General features: G+C 34.8%; 1 protein-coding gene across 2 annotated transcripts in view; it reads left to right on the top strand.

Moving 5' to 3' along the window:
* LOC136037209 (catalase-like) overlaps window positions 1–16,214 on the top strand; it is a 121,528-nt gene extending 105,314 nt beyond the window's left edge. For both annotated transcript variants that reach the window (XM_065719801.1, XM_065719811.1), the window contains exons 10-11: window positions 7,294–7,426; window positions 15,752–16,214. In XM_065719801.1, the coding sequence (XP_065575873.1) occupies window positions 7,294–7,426; window positions 15,752–15,844 (226 nt within the window). In that variant the 3' untranslated portion in view covers window positions 15,845–16,214. The remainder of the gene's footprint in view (window positions 1–7,293; window positions 7,427–15,751) is intronic.
* Window positions 16,215–18,646: the final 2,432 nt, after the last annotated feature.

The following is an 18,646-nucleotide window of genomic DNA, read 5'->3' on the forward strand; positions in this document are numbered from 1 at the left end:
TTTACTTTTACTTAATTCGGCGCGTGGTTTCACTGAGGGTATACGCCGGGCCTCATACCCACCCCCACCAAAAACAGAAATTGAGCACCTCTTATTAAAATCAACAAATGAAATTTGCTGTTTTATTATTCCCTCTCCCCCGAAAAAAATCTGAATTCGTGTCTTGCTTCAACCCCTATTCCAAATTCTTAAAATAATCAAAATCTATTTTGTTTACTATTATTTTCCTATTTTTTTATCATTGTCTTCACACCGTGCCCTCGTGAACTTAGCTTTGGGTGTGCTGCCGATAATTTTTTTTCCGTTTCGATGTTTGATCAATTATTGCACTATTACTATCATAACTAGAAGTATAACCGGATCTTTGTTTCATATCTATTTATGTAAACGCTATTTATTTATTCGATCGGAATTCCTATTTGTTTTCTCTTTCGGTAAGCTCTTTCTAATTCATCCTGAACCGATTTTGACTGGTGCTCCAGTGTATGACAGTGTTTCATGTGCCTTCAGTTCTGCTTATCACTATTTTAGTGTTTTCTTTAGTATCTCTTTGCGCTAGTCTTATCTGCTAGCATTACTTGTTCTAGTCTATATTTAGGGAGGATGGGGGGGGGGTCAAACCTGGTAATTCTTATAACTAGTTTATAAATCATATTGTTTTCAGAGAAACCAAATCACACGTTTTTAACCAGGTTCGTACGCAGGGGCCAGTCATATTCGTTTCCAATGTATTTTTTATCCGCTTTACAAGCGGATTTTACAAGCTTTTTTGAATGCTTGTGTCCTACCCAAAATAAATTTATGTGCGAGTTCCTGTTTTATCAACTGCCTTTGAATTCAAAGGTTCGCACTGTCCAAAATGCGCGACTGTAACCATGGTCTATTACCAATCATGTAGGTTTGTATATGATAGGGCTAGCATAGGCTGCAATAGGCTAGTATAGTCTGTATTATAGGGGCCCTGATGCTTAGAAAACCTGCTGAGGTTTTGTGAAGTCATTAAAACAAAATATGAAAAATAAGGAACTTATGTTTATCCACTCAGTGTAAAACAAATATAGCCTTATTTACAAGAAAATAACAAGTCACCTTGTATTGTTTTATTATGCTAGCTTGGTTTTACCCGAAAATGTTTTGTCGTGCTTGCTTGAATCTACGAGCGCCGCGGTCCTGAATAGTTTCAAAATTGATCAATAATGTATTGTTGTTGCCAACCGCGGAAGTTCCGCTTTGAGATTTGCTTATGCGCCGGAAAGGAGAGGAGACAACGATCGCGCTTGTGAAGTTGCCAAACCTGTTCCCACGCGGTAGTTGTTCTTTGCTCGCGGTATTAGAAATTGAATTTTGTGAATTCTGTGATTTTACATTTTGCAAAATGGAATCCAAAAGATTAAGTGAGGAGAATATAGATTTCCGTGTTAAAAGAGCTAGGAAAGTTTTGTCGATTGATCAAAAAGTTGAGATATTGAACCTTATTGCAAAAGGTGAAAGTTATGCAGCTGTTGGAAGACTCATAGGAATAAATGAGTCATCTGTGCGAACAATTAAAAAAAATGAGGCAAAAATTTTGGCATCTTACGCTGGTGATTTTATGCACGTAAATCATGATTCGAATATACAAACTATGGAGAAAACCGTTTCGTCATGGATAGGAGAACAGATGCAAAGTGGAATCGGTTTGACTAGTGATGACGTTATTGATAACGCAAAACATGTATATGACCATATTGTCCAGACTGCAGGAGCTGGTCAATCTCCTAGTGGTTTTGAACCGAATCAAAACTGGTTTAAAAATTTTTGCAAGCGTATAAATTTGTCTAATACGTCTATCGCTAGTGACGGTGACTATGGAGTGGGGAAGGACTTCCCAGGCGAATTTAACAATTTTATAGAAGAGAAAGGCTTTCAACCGGAACAGGTTTTTAGTGCAAGTGGGACTAAGTTCTTATGGAAGAAAATGCCCGCTAAAACTTATATATCTAAGGAAGAGCAGAAATCTTTTGGATATAGGGCGTCGAACAATCGTGTCTCGCTTCTATTCTGTGGAAATGCTTCCGGTGATTATTTCATAAAACCAATGCTTGTTCATAAGTCTGCTAACCCTCCTGAATTGAGAGGCAAAAATAAAGCACATCTTCCTGTTTATTGGTCTCACAATCGAAAAGCTCTTGTTACAGCAGTTTCATTCGTATCTTGGTTCAATAATTGCTTTGTACATGAAGTTGAATTGTATTTAAGGGCGAAAAATCTTCCATTTAAGGTACTGTTAGTCCTTGATGATATTTCTGGCGTATCTAAAGACTTTGTATATGCACATCCTAACGTGGAACTGATATTTCTTCCATCGAATATTGGCTCTATTCTCCAGCCTATGAATCAAGGAATTATATCAGCATTTAAGTGTCACTACATTCAACATACTCTTGCCGGAATTTTGGATTCGGTCGGTAAAAATTCGGTCAACACTTTTGCAATGGAGTGGGAGAGATATAATATAGCAGATGCAATTGTTAACATGAAGTTTGCTATTCAGGATATTCAACAGTCAACTCGAAATCATTGCTGGAAAAAATTATGGCCTGAGGTCGTTAATGGTTCCGATGAAAAATTGCAGTCCGATGAAATTAAAAAGATTACTCGGTTGTTTCGGACTGTGGGAGGGGATGGATTTGAGGGTATCGAAGAGTCGGAAGTTGAAGAGTATCTTGAGTCCCATGGAGAAGAAATAATCGAAGAATGTGTTGAAGGATTCATGGAGGCGCATTTTGAAGACAGCGTAGAAGAAGATGACGCCTCTCTTCCTCAATCAAAACTGACAACAGAGGCCTTAGGCAAAATCCTACATACTGCAAAAGAATTGGCCGATCTTGTGTTTGATTGTGATCCTTTTATGGAACGAAGTTGTAAATTCAAGCGGGACTTGCAGCAAATAATTAGTCCGTATAAGGATTTACTCAAAGATATGCAAATTCGACAAAAACAGTCAATTTTTAATGAAAAACCCAGTATTTATGTTCCTGTCATAGCGACGATTGTAAGTACACCAGAGCCAGTTGCACATAGCTTCATTACCAAAGATGAGCCTAATGATCCTTCGCCAGAGCATCAGTGACTCTTATACCCTGCCCTTTTCTTTCGTTCTTTTTTTTTTGTTGGTAAGTAGTTTTCTTACTTCTTTGTATGCTTTTATTAGTAAATTTTGCATAAAGGGCCTTTTCTTATGTCTGAAAGCAGCAGAATTAGTTGAATGCAACTTTCAGGATATTTTAAGGGCCTAAACGGGGTCTTGATAACTGGGAAGGTTCTTTTAAGTAGCTACCTCCTCACTCTTTTAAAGAGCGGCGATCTTTGAAGACCTTGGACAAGCAGCGAAACTTTAATATATACGTTTACAGCATACAGGGGTGGATCTAGAGCAAAATGTTGGGGGATGCTCAATGTGACAAGGGCACCAGTGAGCAAATTTTTTTTTTTTTTGAGGATATGACAAAGATGCCAATAATTGACCTAATTGACAAATTTCTTCAAAAAAGGGTATAAAAAACGGGATTAGAGGGCACCGGAAAAAATCTTGGGGGTGGGAGGGACGGGATCCTCCCCCTGGCCCCCGGACCCGCCAGTGACGATAGCATACGCAAGAACAAAGGAAGTTGTTTAGAGCCTCAAATTTGTTTAATTCTGGTTTATAAGGTTTTAATGAACTTGAAAAAATACGTTAATTTGAAAAAAAAAGAGATTAATATTGTAAGGAGAATCACTTGTAAGCCACAAGTCTATGAAAGTCTATCACGGAGAGAGACTTGTAAGGACAAACTTGAACAATGTGTATTTTTCATATTACTAATAACAATAATTATTAATAGTTTCATATTAGTAATAATTCGTATTTTTGAAAATAATGAACTAGAAAAATATGTAAAAAAAAACAACCTAGTATGGTTCCAATTATCAAATGACTAGAATAATGTTTTCAAAATTATGAGCCTTTTTCTTTTCCAAGATATTCAAGATTTTAGGTGGGCTGTCCTGGTCATCTTAGGCGATGAGGGGCGTAGAACTTGAGCCAGTTCAGTTGGCGGTCATTATTATTTGATATACATTTGAGAGCAATAAAAATTCGTTTCCATCTCTATGAAAGAAGTTTTTTAAAATCTCAGATTTAAAATCATTTTAAAATCAGATTTTTTGAAAATGAAACATTTTAAAGTTTGAGAGATCAAACAAAATTTTTTGTCAATATTACTGCTAATATTTCGAACGAAGGTAGTAAATTACAGGAATAGACGCAGAATTGGGGGATTGGCAGAGGCCCGGTAAACTTTTAATTAACTCACTAATTAGATAGCTAAGAACATAGCTAAACATACCTATATCGAACAAACACAAAGTAGAAACAATAGGGATTTTTTTTTCAAGACAGTGGAATTCGATTCAGTGGATATTTAGGCCCTAACTCCAAGGGCCGTCTTTTGCACAAAACGAGAAATATATATTTATATATATATATATATATATATATATATATATATATATATATATATATATATATATATATATATATATATATATAAAGCATTAAAATTTTAGAATTAAAAATAATAATGTCTTTAATTTTTTAAACAACCCTAGCATCCTTACTTCAACGAAGATCAACCAGGACAACCGTCTAATTAAATTTTTAATTTACTCACTAATTAGATTTCTAAGAATCAGACATACCCATAGATTCATAGTTTCATTCAGGATCCAAATTCAAAATTCATTTGCGTCGAAAATGAACTGTATCCCGCCCCTCCAGTGTGCAAACATACGTGCAGAGTAGCATAGATGCATTGAATTTTTCCGTAAGTCTTTCTTTTCCTCAAATTGATGTAATAGTTTGTCAAAATAATAAATGATCAATTGCATATTTACAATCCAATGCATATATACATACATATTTGTGTGCGGGGGTAAAATTCATTTCCGACACAAATGAATTGTATATTTGAATTCAGGATGAAATTGTTATTATTTTTTAGGTACCTGATTAGTGAGGTAGCCTAATCCGAAAATTTATCGATGGTCCAGCCCAACAAAATCCTAAATTATCCCGAATTTCGATTTTTTTTTTTTATTATTGAATAAAATTCATTTCCTTTGTTTTTCCCTCTCCCGTAATAAAAAATACCCGGTACTTATGTATTATACCGTCCACGCTCAAGAAGTGAATTTACGTTAATCATAATGAAATAAACCAAAACCTGATAAAAAATATAATACTTCAGTAACAAAATTATGGAAAGTACATCAGGGAACTATGGAACGCATTATATGAAATATTTAACCTAACTAACTGTATATATTAAATATTTAAATAAAAAAATCTGCATAGTAGTTCTCACTCAGGCTAAGCTGATTATACTCGAGTGAGAAACCGGTTTTAAGCAGATCAAGAACGACTATGTGGTCGGTCAAGAACGACTGTGGTCGGTATAATACACAAGTACCAAACATCCCTCTGTAGGCTGCGTATCCGATCAATTTATAAGCATGAAAAAAGCAACGCTTATGTTTATGTTGTAACAATGATTTTAACTACACCAGACCGTTGCACATAGCTTGATTACAGTTGATCATCCGCTAGAGAGAGCTTCATTAACCTATTCTTAAACTATGCATTTTTCTTTCGCTTTTTTTGTTTTTAAAATTTTTATTCACCCTCTTTACATTGTTGTTCCTTAAGTAATTCAGCTACTTTCTCAAGACTGGCCCAGTAACTCTTAATATGTGCTCCCAAAAAGGGGCAGCTTGATTCACTCCTGTACCGCTTTCCTCCTGTGTTCAGTCGCTGCCATCCCTAGCGGTTTATCATTATTTCTGGTAATTTTTTTATATTGCCTAGGAAAAATAACTAAATAAGCTCATAAATCACTGGACTCTTGAAAAGAGTTCGCTTTTGACTCTTGAAAAGGGGACTAGCACTTTCGATTTACAGTCGAATGAGCCTCTGAAGCTTTTAATGGTCATTGCCTCCCATACAAAAGGGCTGATAAATAACATAGAAGGCATATTGTTCTTTAGCTAGAGCCCCAAAATGGGATAATCTGTTTCCCTTAATCACTCCTCTATTTATGCGATTTTGGAATTTGTCTGTGTTTCTGACATATTTGCTTTTCTAGTTTTACTTCCCACCAGCTTGCACTGGTCAGGTAACTGTCCAAGCGGCAGAAATTAAAGAGACCAACTCGTCGCCATGGAGGTAAAAGTGAGTAGCACTCCACTCCCCCTCTTCAAAAGAGTAACTAAGGCACTTATTTTTACTTCCAGTTAGTTTGGCTGAGATTCAGTATCCCCTTCTGCTAAAGGTTCTGATGACAAGTATTTAGGGGGTATCTCTCACTAACCTCTCCTACACAAATCAGGTCGTGTTCTAATCGTCAAAAAGCCTAACAATCCCATTAGCTGTTTCACTATAAGGATTCACTGTAAATAAACTGATCAAGTTTCTTTAGCGTTTGACAATCCATTCTGGGAATGTCTAGACGACATGAATTAACGAGTTCACTCTTCCCCAAAAGGATCACAGAAGGCCCACTTACCAAAAGGCATGACTTAGATACCAGTCTCAACTTCTCAAAAAGCTTAATTGAGTTCGCTAAATATTTTACACCTTTTTATAGGCCTACTGATTACATCTTTCTCTAAATAATCTGTAAACCATGATTAATTTCCATAATTTGTGACACTTGCTCACGACACTGCATGGATTATGTCAACACATAATATCATCAAACCTAAAAACACTCCTTTATGAACAGATACTGCAGTATTGTGGCTTCGGGATTCTCCTCCTAAGAAAGGAGGATAGAAGCTCGAGTCACTCTGTAGTGACGGAACTGGTTCATATTTATTTCTTCAGATGTCCAATAGTTAATTTTTTACTACGGATTTTTTCTACCTATATAATGTGGAAGCCAGAGGGATAATGGAAACCCTAATTGTTCAGAAATTCCTCTGCATAAGGCCTTAAACCTTTACCTTTCACATGATTTTCATCGTTGACCGAGAATATTTGTTTAGGAAGGATTTGGAAAGTTCCCTCTGCACAATTTCTTGAGTTAGATTATTTTTGTAGCTTAAAAACTGCATGTAAGAGTAGCCTTAACTGAATGTCGGTCAAAATCTGACGTATCTTGGTTCTGCACCTGAAGATCCCCTTATGTTTTGTGTTATTTCGTTTTCCTCCTTCGTTTTTATTCTTAACCCGCATTAACGTTAAGTAAAACTATTGAAATTCTTATTTATTTCTAGGTATGAGTCAGGTGATGAAGATAATTTCAGTCAAGCTCGGGTTTTCTGGAGAAAAGTTCTCGGCCCTGAGGAAAAGAAACGTCTTGTTGCTAATATTGCTGGCCATCTAAAGAATGCACAACCCTTCATCCAGGTTTGTTTTGTCTTAGTAGTTTCTAATTTTCTAATGGAAGTTCTAGTGTGTCGGAGAGAACCCTTCCCCCCTTACGCTTAAGGACATTCTGCTAATCATGCGCTATTATAGGAAATTTGTAATGCGAGAGCAACTGTAACAATAACATTTCTCGCAATTTTTCAAAGCATCAGTTTGCACTTAATCTACCCAATGCATAAATGTAAAAATATTTGTAGGGGAGGTGGAAGTCTGAAAAAGGTGTTTTTTTTAAGAGAGGTGATATATTTTTTGCGAATCACAATTGCGCTAGCTTATGATATTTTTTATTTTCCATGGGGATGGTGGGAGCTTCCCTCTTGCTTAATGCCCAGAATACTGATATAGCTGGTCATCTAAAAAAAATATAACAAATCCGCCTGCCATACAAAAGAAAAAAGCAGCGGAGTAAAACAAAACAAAAAATGGCACTATACACTATACAAATTTAAGCTATATAGAAAAAGTACACGCTCACACACAGTTAAGACAGCATCGGTTCTAGATAATAATATGAGTCGATAGAGACTCGGGAAAAAAAAATTTACTTTTTTACGGACTACATCTTTTACGGACTACATTTACTACATTAAATTTACTTTTTTTTACGGGCTACAATTACAACCTTTTTACGGATTACGGACTACAACGTTTTTTACGAACTACATCTAGTAGGTCGAGTACATTGACCTATATAGCAGAGTTGTATTTTTATTTTTTAAAAAGGTAGTTACAGAAGGAAATTAAGATATAGCATAATACCTATCTTGCTTTTTGATTATCATTTGCTCCCACTCAATCCCACTGGAGGGATATATACCAAATATGGATATATAAGAATAAAGCTTAGAGAATACACACTTGTTAAAATTGAACTTGAAACAAACAATTTTCACATATCCTGCACGGATGTTATCCGCGATCTGATCGCAAGTAAGTGGACGTGTGCTTTTGTAATAAATACCGTAAATGAATGCCTTGGTACTCAAGCGCGGGACAGTTTCCTGTAAAATTTACGAAAATTAAATACAAGAAACTGTGTTGTTAGTCTAGTTGCTTGTAAGCCCAGACTCTTGTAAAGTAGTCTAGATCCGATTGTAAATCCGATAAATAAATTGTAGTTTATCAGTAATAGATCGTCGGCGTAAGACATAAAGCTAAAATCTCAAGCATCAACATGCACAGCCATTTATCCAGGTTTATTTTATCCTAAGATTTTTCTAAGCTTCTAATGAAGGCAATTATTTCTAGTCGCGTTGAGCATCATAATTTTCTACATCTTGGTCATTTATACCAAACTAAGAGCAGAAGTCTTAATTTCTGTTCGTTTTTAGTTTTAACGTCGCTCTTTAGTTTCACTCGAAAACACTTGTTTTTGTTTTTTTTTTATTTGTTTTGTATTCGATTCTAAATATCATATTCCGGGAAGATTCATACCGGGAACAAAATGTTAACGTGTGATCCAAATTGGAACTATGACTCAATGACAATGAAATCTCATATTTGAGTCGGTTAAGTGAATAGAAAGTTACATAGCCGTATATAATTTGAAAAATTGGGGAAACTGAGAATTTAGTTTTTAATGAAAATGCCCTCTGCATGAAGTTAGGCAGTTTTTGGTTCTAACGGATACCTATTTAAAAAATAAAAATTTTGGCTAAAAAATCAATAATAGATTTTCTATCGTACCAAACAACTTAAAAAGGGGCACCTGTTCTTTAAAGGTGTACTTGTCGTTGGAAGTTAATATTTTGTTCCCGTTTGAAATTTTACGGAGAAAAAGCGCTGTGAAATTTAATTAATTAGTTTTGCTGGTTAATTTTCATGGTTCAACATGACGACTATGACAAAAATGCGATGTTGCCCTAAAAACTTCATATCTTCAAACAATCAAAAGAATGACCTTAGAAAAATATGGTTTTCAGGTATAAATAGACCTAATGTATGTCTAGGGGGCTAAAGACATTCAATTTTACGCTTCTTAATAACTGAATTTCCTCGAAAACGGTATTTTTTTTTCTGTAAAACAGGTTCATTATTCGAGATTAGCTACTTTGAAAACGAACAATAGGCTTGACTTTACTGTTCGCGTAACCGGGAGATTCTCTGACTCCCGATCAAATTATATTTGCCAAGACAAAATACTCGGTAAAAAAGTCAGTAGTTTACAGCAATTGCATTGAATGAGAGCCACAAATAGCAGTAGTTTTAGAGTTAGGAAACGACGATTTTGGCGATCCGAAGTGGTTGGATTTACTTTGAAATGTAAACATGCCCTTAAAAGCGATTGATAGCCCTAAATCTGTTAGTAAGATAATTGGGTAGCTCATTTTCGGAAACGTTTCATGTCAAGATTCGGAAAAATTTGGCTTGTTATTTGTCCCAAAATTTTTGTTATAATTATATATTATAATTATAAATGATCTATAATTATATTATTAATTATATTATATAATATTACTATATTTAATATATATAATTATATTTCTATTTGTAATTATATAATATATATATATTATATTATTAATTATATTAATGATTATAAATATATTATAAATATAAATATTTATTATAACGTTTGACCCTTCAGCAATAGGTGTTTAAGAGTGTCCCTGGGGTTCAAAAAGTTGCTTTCAAGCTGTTATCTTCAATCTCTCTGTCTGTCCGAAACTTCAACCGCTCTATTTCTCCGAAACTGATTTAGGGTCATAATAGTGGCAAAAATAAATTAGAGAGTCTTTTCACTAGGAATTTATGAAATGTTAATGAATATATCTAGAGCTTAAATCATGGTAAAGGTAGTCTTTTCATGGTCTCACCTCCGCCCTGCTCCGCTTTTAAGGCCTGAAATTTTCGTGAATTGAATTTTTGTCATGTTCAACTTTTTAGAAAGATGTTTGGCCACGGGAAAAAGAAGTTTCTTGTTGCTAATATTGCTGGACATCCCAAAAATACAAAGGCATTCATCTAGGTTTATTTCTATCTAAGATGTTTCTAAGCTTCTAATGAAGGCAGTTATTTCTAGTCGGTCGAACATCATTATTTTCTACTTCGTGCTCATTTATTCCAAAATGAGAGCAAAAGACTTTCTTAAGGAATAAAGAGAAAAACTTTTTGCTTCTTTTTTCATCTGCCAGTATCTTACTATATGTTTGTGGTAGTCTTCATCGTAGGTTTATGGGCTTTTACTGTATAAGCTATAATTTGCTTTTTCTCTTTTTTTTTATAAATCTACTTAGGCATTCTTTATTGAAAATCATACGGTCAAAAAATAGATTTTTTATTGCTATTGAGGAAACCGAACATTATCTAGACTAATGTTGTTTGAAGTGCTGCTTGCCGCTCATAGCTGGCGAGTGGTGGGTGAATATCCCCTCTTTTGAGGGTTGAATGTGGCCTGGCTAAGCCAAGCTAAAGCAGGCGGGTGGGATTCTCCTGAACGGTAACGCATGATGGGCAGCTTGATAGTAATGAGTCTATTGAGGCTTTTTATAAGGGGTGAGGTTGGAGGCAGTGGGTCATTGTTGCTTGAAAATCGAATCAGTTATGCTACTCTGTCCAATATTAGTAGTAGTAATAATAATAATGAGTCAATGAAACTCTAAAAATTTTACCCACGGGTCATATTAGGCCCTTAGCAAAAATCGAGCCGAAGTCTGAGACGAAGCGTGAACTAGAGCCAAATCCTAAGCGTACCTTTTTCTTAAACTTAAAACTGGTGGTCTTCCAAACCTTAATATTAGGCTGGGAATGAAGACAGGAACACTAAACTAATAACTGGAAACTTCTTCTTTTTTTCAAGTCAAAATGGGGGCCAAAATGTCGGAAGTTTCAATTGGACTAAAAAAAAATGTATTGGAGTCCAAAAAATGTTAAACGGGTCTGTCAAATCGCTCTATTGGATTATGTTGTATTAACTTTTTTTTTACTTGTTTCAAGTCGGATGGTACGCTCTGGCTATGAATTATGATATTTCTCTTGGTAGTAGTCATATAGCTGTAAATGCGTAATCTTGCAAAAAAAAAAAAAAAAAAAAAAAAAAAAAGAAAAAAACTTTTTATTTTAGCGATAACGATACGAATTTTGACAAAATGCGCGTTGCTACTGCCAGAAAATTGTAAAATCTATGGTGCTTATTTCTTGCCCCTATTGTTTTATGTTCGTTATCTGTTCTTAAGAACTCCAAAGCTGGTTAATAGAATATTTGCAGCAACAATGCATTCCTTCAAAAAAAAAAAAAAAAAAAAAAAAAAAAAAAAAAAAAAAAAAAAAAAAAAACGAAACTCCAAGCATCCAAATACTGACATGGTTGCGAATAATCCTCTCCATCTTAGCTTGCCATGAACTGCTTCTTTTGTACCCTCTCTGGAAATGCCAAAAAAATTTGTATTATTACTTCATGATATTATTTTGCATAAGTTGGGGTATCTGGGTTTTCTTTTTTCCCCTTGTTGGTTGTCTATATATTCTGTAGTCCTCATTTTCTGTTCGTTTTCATGTTTAACTACATCCTTGGTTTGCATTTGCTCATTTTTGTGTAATTGGGGACAATAAGATAGAAAAATCGGAGGTTGTAAGCGAAACTATAATATAACTGAAAAGCTTAGTCCAAAAATTCAGTAAGTTGGAAGAATGCCAGACGGAGAGAATCACATTTGAAGTTTCTTGCTGATATTCAAAAGCAGACTAGTACGGAGATAAACAGAAAATTGAAAACATCCTGTGTTGTAACGCAATAATGAAAATCGCTGACTTGAGAGCCTCTTACGCCGACTAGGGAAATAATTTCTCTTAATAGATATAATTTTGATCTTTTCCTAAGACAGATTCTTAGACTTCTAGGCAACGTAAACAAATGTTTACGTTTTAATTGAGAAATAAGGCACGATAAATACATTTAAGCTTGTCATAACCAAGTGTTTCAAAGCACTAAAGGACCGTACAAACTTTGATAGTTTTTGTGTCATCAAGGTTTTCGTTGTTTCGGGCAGGAACGCTATATAGCTAGTGACAATAACAATGTTTTCATCTGTTCCTTATTAGCTAACCCTCATGAGTCCCATCATGGTGGGCTAACTGCTTCGGGGTTTTTACTGTCAAAAGATGTTTTTTGCATCGTTAGGCATCTGTCTTTTGCAAGATGTTGCAGGCTAAAGATGTCATGGATTATAAACGCTATCCACTATTACTACTAACTATTACCACTATTACTAACGCTATCCACTATTACTATTATATATTACCGCTGTTGCAGTGGTTAGCCATGTCATCATAACATCTGTGGTCAGCCATTGGAAATTTGAGTTGAGAAGCTGGGAAGGTGTCATATATTGGAGCTGGTCGGTTGGAGGTCTATCCTTTATTGAATTTTGGTTTGTATTCCTGTCTTTCCAACAATATCTCGGTATGTTTTTCTAAGGCTGTGGCAATTTTCAGAAATTAGCAGAAGAAAAAAAGACATATTCTGTTGTTATGGTTAGAAACTGCCTTGCCTCGTCTTACGTCACAATTGGGATGATCAATGGGCAACAAGTTTTCACTTTAATTTTGGTAGAGATATGTTTCTGTTTCCATATTTGTGACAGGGACGGGCTTTTGTGCTGGTTCAGCTCATTTGTCGTTTAAGATTATTTAAGGTGATTTCCGGAGGTGATGTGACTTCCAAGTAAAGAAAGTTGCCATTCACTCTGTTTTCTCTGTTAATTTTCATTTGTTGGGATGAAGGTTATTTCTTTTTGTACCCATTGCGTTTGTTTGGAAGGTTTTGTGCATATTCCCCCATGTTTACCTGTCATTGAGCAGTTCTTATGTAGCAGAATCGTCACAGCTGTTTCTTATGGTTCCGGAAAATGAGATGTTCTGATGCGCTGACTGCAACTTATGAAAGAGATTATCGACTATCTCGTGTTCTACTTTGAGGAGTTCCGTCGCTAGTGTCAAGAGCCTTATGAGGTTTGAAAGCTTTTATTCTCGCCTCTGTTTCAGATCCGATTTGTCGTTTAAGATTATTTAAGGTGATCTCCGGAGGTGATGTGACTCCTAAGTAAAGAAAGTTGCCATTCACTCTATTTTCTCTGTTTTTCATTTGTTGGGATGAAGGTTTTATTTTTCTACCCATTGCGTTTGTTTTGAAGGTCCTGCGCATATTCCTCTATGTTTACCTGTCATTGAGCAGTTCTTATGTAGCAGAATCGTCACAGCTGTTTCTTATGGTTCCGGAAAATGAGATGTTCTGATGCGCTGACTGCAACTTATGAAAAAGATTATCGGCTATCTCGTATTCTACTTTGAGGAGTTCCGTCACTAGTGTCAAGAGCCTTATGAGGTTTGAAAGCTTTTATTGTCGTCTCTGTTTCAGATCCTAGAGGAGTCTAAACTAGTGATGGTTTACATTTTTGCTGAAACGAGCAGTCCATCTTTGAAAAAGAACAAAGTTGTTTTATAGTTGAATTAACAGCTTTATTTCCATTTCGACCTTGGAGATTATGGGATTTAAATATCAGAATAGCATTTATACCAACTATTGTTACAATGTCATTATTAGGATAATTACTAGCAAGATCAGTAACCCGCTAATTTTTCTCCATAGCCGAAAGGTCTCGATGCTAATATGACCCCAACAGCTAGTATATATATATATATATGACTGATACCTTTACTCAAATTATTAATAGATTACCAGGCTAGATAAGACTTAGAGCCTTTTTGACAATACAGGTTCAACATTGTAGTTACCTTCCAACATTGCAAGATGCCATGTAGCAATGCTCATAGTATTCAAATAAGTGAAGTGTTCAGGACTCAAGAAGGACAAACAGTCCCACCAGTGCTGAGCTAGAACTGCTTTATCTAGGATAGCAACAGTCTTGATGCGTTTTTGTTTAGCAAGTTTGTCCACCTGTTTTTATAGGTGTTGGGAGTTGCTGTTTCGTAGGATCAAAGAGCTTGGTGTATTTTCTTCTCAATAACTTTTTTTAGTAGTTGGAATTTCTTTGCTATTCAATTTGATAAGTTGTAGTTAGTAAGTTGTTATTTAGTAAGTTAGTAAGTTGTAGTTAGTGAGTTGTAAGTTAGTAGTTGTGAATTTATTGCATTGGATGCACGTCTCAATGCACAGTTTTTTTGTTTGTTTTTTTCGTAAGTTTCCCATTTTATTTTATTTTTATTTTGGTAACTAATCACTTCAGCTGTCACTACATGAACGATACCCATGCTGTTCTGCGGCTATAGTATAAATTTTTCAAGCTCTTTTGGGTATGCCCGTGCTCTTTTATGCAAAAAGCGTTGACTAATTCTTAGACATCACACTAACTGAGAGTTCTTAACCTTGCTGTTGGTGCGGCACTTCTGAAGTAAAAACTCGAAACGCTGTGTTAAGCTGTTGGTATTTGAAAAGCATATGTCATACTCTAAGCATGTGTTACCAGTCGCAAGATTCGTGATAACTAATTTTTATAAATTCTTAAGTTGATTTTTCCAAGGACATTGAAATAGCTACATGTTTTATCCCTGGACTCATCTCACTGCTACTACTAAAAACTCACTGCAGTAATCATCCGCTTAAGGCCAATACAGCACATACAACTTTGAAATAAATAAGCAAAACTAATTTGTTAAATATGGCTGTGGTTTTTGTCCGAAATTATAAAAAAAATCAGCCATATTTTGATTCCGAAAGACAACTAAAACTTCAAAGGAAAGTTGTATCTTCTCAAGATATTTGGTGTCATGTGTTTCTAACTTATTTTTGGCTTCTTTTTGTATCAGATTAACGACGGTTCTTGACTTCTAAGGTCCCTGCGTCGGCCCTGCAGTGCATTGCTGCAGCATGATTCTATCTCTGTGTCTCGTATTACCAAGCTAAGGTCAAACCCACTGCGCCACCACAGGATCTTGGCTTCTTTTTGTTTATCCATGTTCCCCTTTTTATAAGTTTGGTGCCTGATACTACCAAAAACTGCACAATCGAATATGAAGACGTTTTTCGTTAGATATTGAATTCCTTCCTCTTCCTTATTTTTAATGTATATATAGTTGTGTAATAACTGCATAAAAACTGCACAACCGTATATGAAGTCTTTTTTCGTTAAATATTGAATTCCTTCTTCTTCCTAATTTTTAATGTATTTATAGTTGTGTAGGTTTTCACTTAACCAATTCAGAATAATCCGAGTTCATTTTCAATGTACTTGGTGCTTAAAAGCTGAATTCGTAAAGAGATCTTTGTTCTTACTGATTCCAACATACAACCAGCATTCAGCCTATATCTGTTCATTCGCCATTCAATCAATTCATTTTTCTTTACAGGAAAGAGCCATCAAGAACTTCAGCGAAGTTGATCCAGCCTTTGGAGGAGGAATCAGGGATGCGATGGGAGCAAAGTTCATTGCCAGCCTTTAAGTTTTGTTTTTATTTTTCACCGGGGCTGCTTTTGGGAGTGTCTTTTGCCACTTACCTCAAAGCTACTTGGTCGCTTGCAGTTCAGATGATTGTTTATGCTGCCGTGGGAACTTTGTCATGTATAATCATCGGTTGGGATAAAGTGGTTTTAACAATCAGAGAGGCTACAGTAACCGAAAAGACCTCTTTGATTTTGAGTTATTACTGTCTTTGGGGAGTTTTGTTACTAAATCTTTTATTGAAGGCACAGTGGAAGTGTGTAATACCTTATTATAATTCAGGTTTAGCTTAGGCTTCATATATAAATATGCTATTAAGTTATTTTGATTAAATTTTGTTCTATTATTTTAAAATAAAATAATGTTGCATATTTTTTTTTCGTTTTATTAGCGCTAAAATAATCTTTATCATTCCTGTATACAGAGAAAAGTTTTACTTTTTTATGTCCTTTATTAAGAGTCCTGAATATTTTTTTTTGTATATTCTCAACCGCCTGTTTGTTTATACGGATAATAGATAGACATATCTATTAACAAATCAACTAACACCGTTTTTATACAATCCTAATAGGGGGGGGGGGAATGAATGCCACGTTTGCTTCTCACTCAATTGGACTGTCTGTCTTGGCTTTTTCTACTATTAGCCATGGCTTGATGCCCACAACTATACCATTTCAATTCAAAAATCAATGGACTCGGTCGATTGAATAGAATTTTACAAGACCGAAAATATATCTAGCTTTTAATAGACTGACAGTCTAGTCATAAGGGCGGATCATTAAAGCAGAATGAGACCTAAAAAAGCATAAATGAGGCTGCCCCACCCCCCTCCACCCTTAAACGCTGTAAAGCTAGAGTGTCATTTCGCTTCACTGTAAACGATTCATGTTTCGAAGAATATGATTTTTATTTGTCATGACCTATAAAAGAACTCATAATGTCAATAAAGCATAAAAAATACTATTTCGGAAAAGCAGAAAAAAGTATAAAAATACTGTTTCGAAAAAGCAGAAAAATACTGTTTCGAAAAAGCAGAAAAAATACGTAATGTTTGAAAAGCAATGCATTTGTGGCTTTCAATTTACTTCCTTCATAAGATAGTTTTCACAAAAGACAAGCGAAATTAATTGTTTTGAGCCTTTCCCCTTTCGAAATTAGTGCATTTTAACCTGTTGGGCGGAGTAGTATTACTTTGAAAAAAGAAGAATGAATTAATTAAAACTCAAACGATTCATTAATTTTTGAGTATGTTTTAACCCTGTAAATAGAGAATGCAAAACTGACCTGCAGATTAAATGTTACTGCCAAGAGATCAGTTCTCACCCCCATGCCTGGCTTCGTGATAGAGGGGCTCAGACCCCTGTATACCTTTAGTTCAGGGTTATTGATGGAGCAAACTGACAGTATCATAGTGTTGTGGGATCATAGTAAGATCAAATGAATGTCACTTGAGCATAATAATTTTCCCGAAAATTCTTACATATTATATATTACATACATCTTACATTACTTATCTGACAGTTTGTGTTTATTGATTATTTTGACATTATTTGATTAATTTTCTTCATTTGGCATTATTTCCATTTATTTCTTATTGGAATATTATCATGATTCAGTACTACTGTAAGACAGTACTGGCAATGACAAAAATTCCTAAGGTCAGGTTTTCATCGGCTATTATTCTCGGGAATAATATTATTCCTGGTTATCAGTTATTATTATTATTATTTTGTTTATTATTCCCACTTCTTTATTGATCCTTATTGTTTATCTTGGGACCTTTATTGGTCCCTAATTGTTTGTTTATTGATTATTTTTCTTATTTGACATTATTTGCATTTATTTTTTATTGGAATATTATCATGATTCAGTACTGCTGTAAGACAGTACTGGCAATGACAAAAATTCCTAAGGTCAGGTTTTCATCGGTTATTATTCCCGGGAATAACATTATTCCCTGTTATCAGTTATTATTATTATTATTTGGTTTATTATTCCCACTTCTTTATTGACCCTAATTGTTTATTCTGGGATCTTTATTGGTCCCTTATTGTTTGTTTATTGATTATTTTTCTTATTTGACATTATTTGCATTTATTTTTTATTGGAATATTATCATGATTCAGTACTGCTGTAAGACAGTACTGGCAATGACAAAAATTCTTTAGGTCAAGTTTTCATCGTTTATTATTACCGGGAATAATATTATTCCCGGTTATCGGTTATATTGTTATTATTTTGTTTATTATTCCCACTTATTTATTGGCCCTTATTGTTTATTGTGGGATCTTCATTGACTCTTATTGTTTGTTTATTGTGCTTATTGATTATTTTTCTTATTTAACTTTATTTTTATTAATTTTTTTCGGAACATTATCATGACCCAGTACTACTGTACTGAATCAGTACTGGTCTATTCTCTTGTTACTCTTCACCCAGAAAATCCTTGAAAACGTAAATTTTTGGCAGAAAAAAAGTACATTTATTCCTCATCCCCTCCCTAATTGACAAGCTGGATGCTAAGAAATCTTAAAAACCATAAAAAAAATTGTTTATACATGTTTTGTTACGTTTGTTCGAGTCAGGCAAAAATTTGGGGACGGGGGAAAAACCCCTAACCCCTAACCAAAATCTCCCTAACTAAAAATCCTGATGCCAAGTTTTGGCAGAAAAAAGTAGATTAGTTCTCCATCCCCTCCCTAATTGACAAGTAGCATGATAATAAATGTTTAAAGCGCATTAAAAAAAATTTATATGCATTTTGTTAGGTGGCAACCCCTGCGCTAAATCCCCCTAACCAAAA

Source organism: Artemia franciscana, chromosome 2, assembly GCF_032884065.1.
Source record: "Artemia franciscana chromosome 2, ASM3288406v1, whole genome shotgun sequence".
Lineage (NCBI taxonomy): Eukaryota > Metazoa > Arthropoda > Branchiopoda > Anostraca > Artemiidae > Artemia > Artemia franciscana.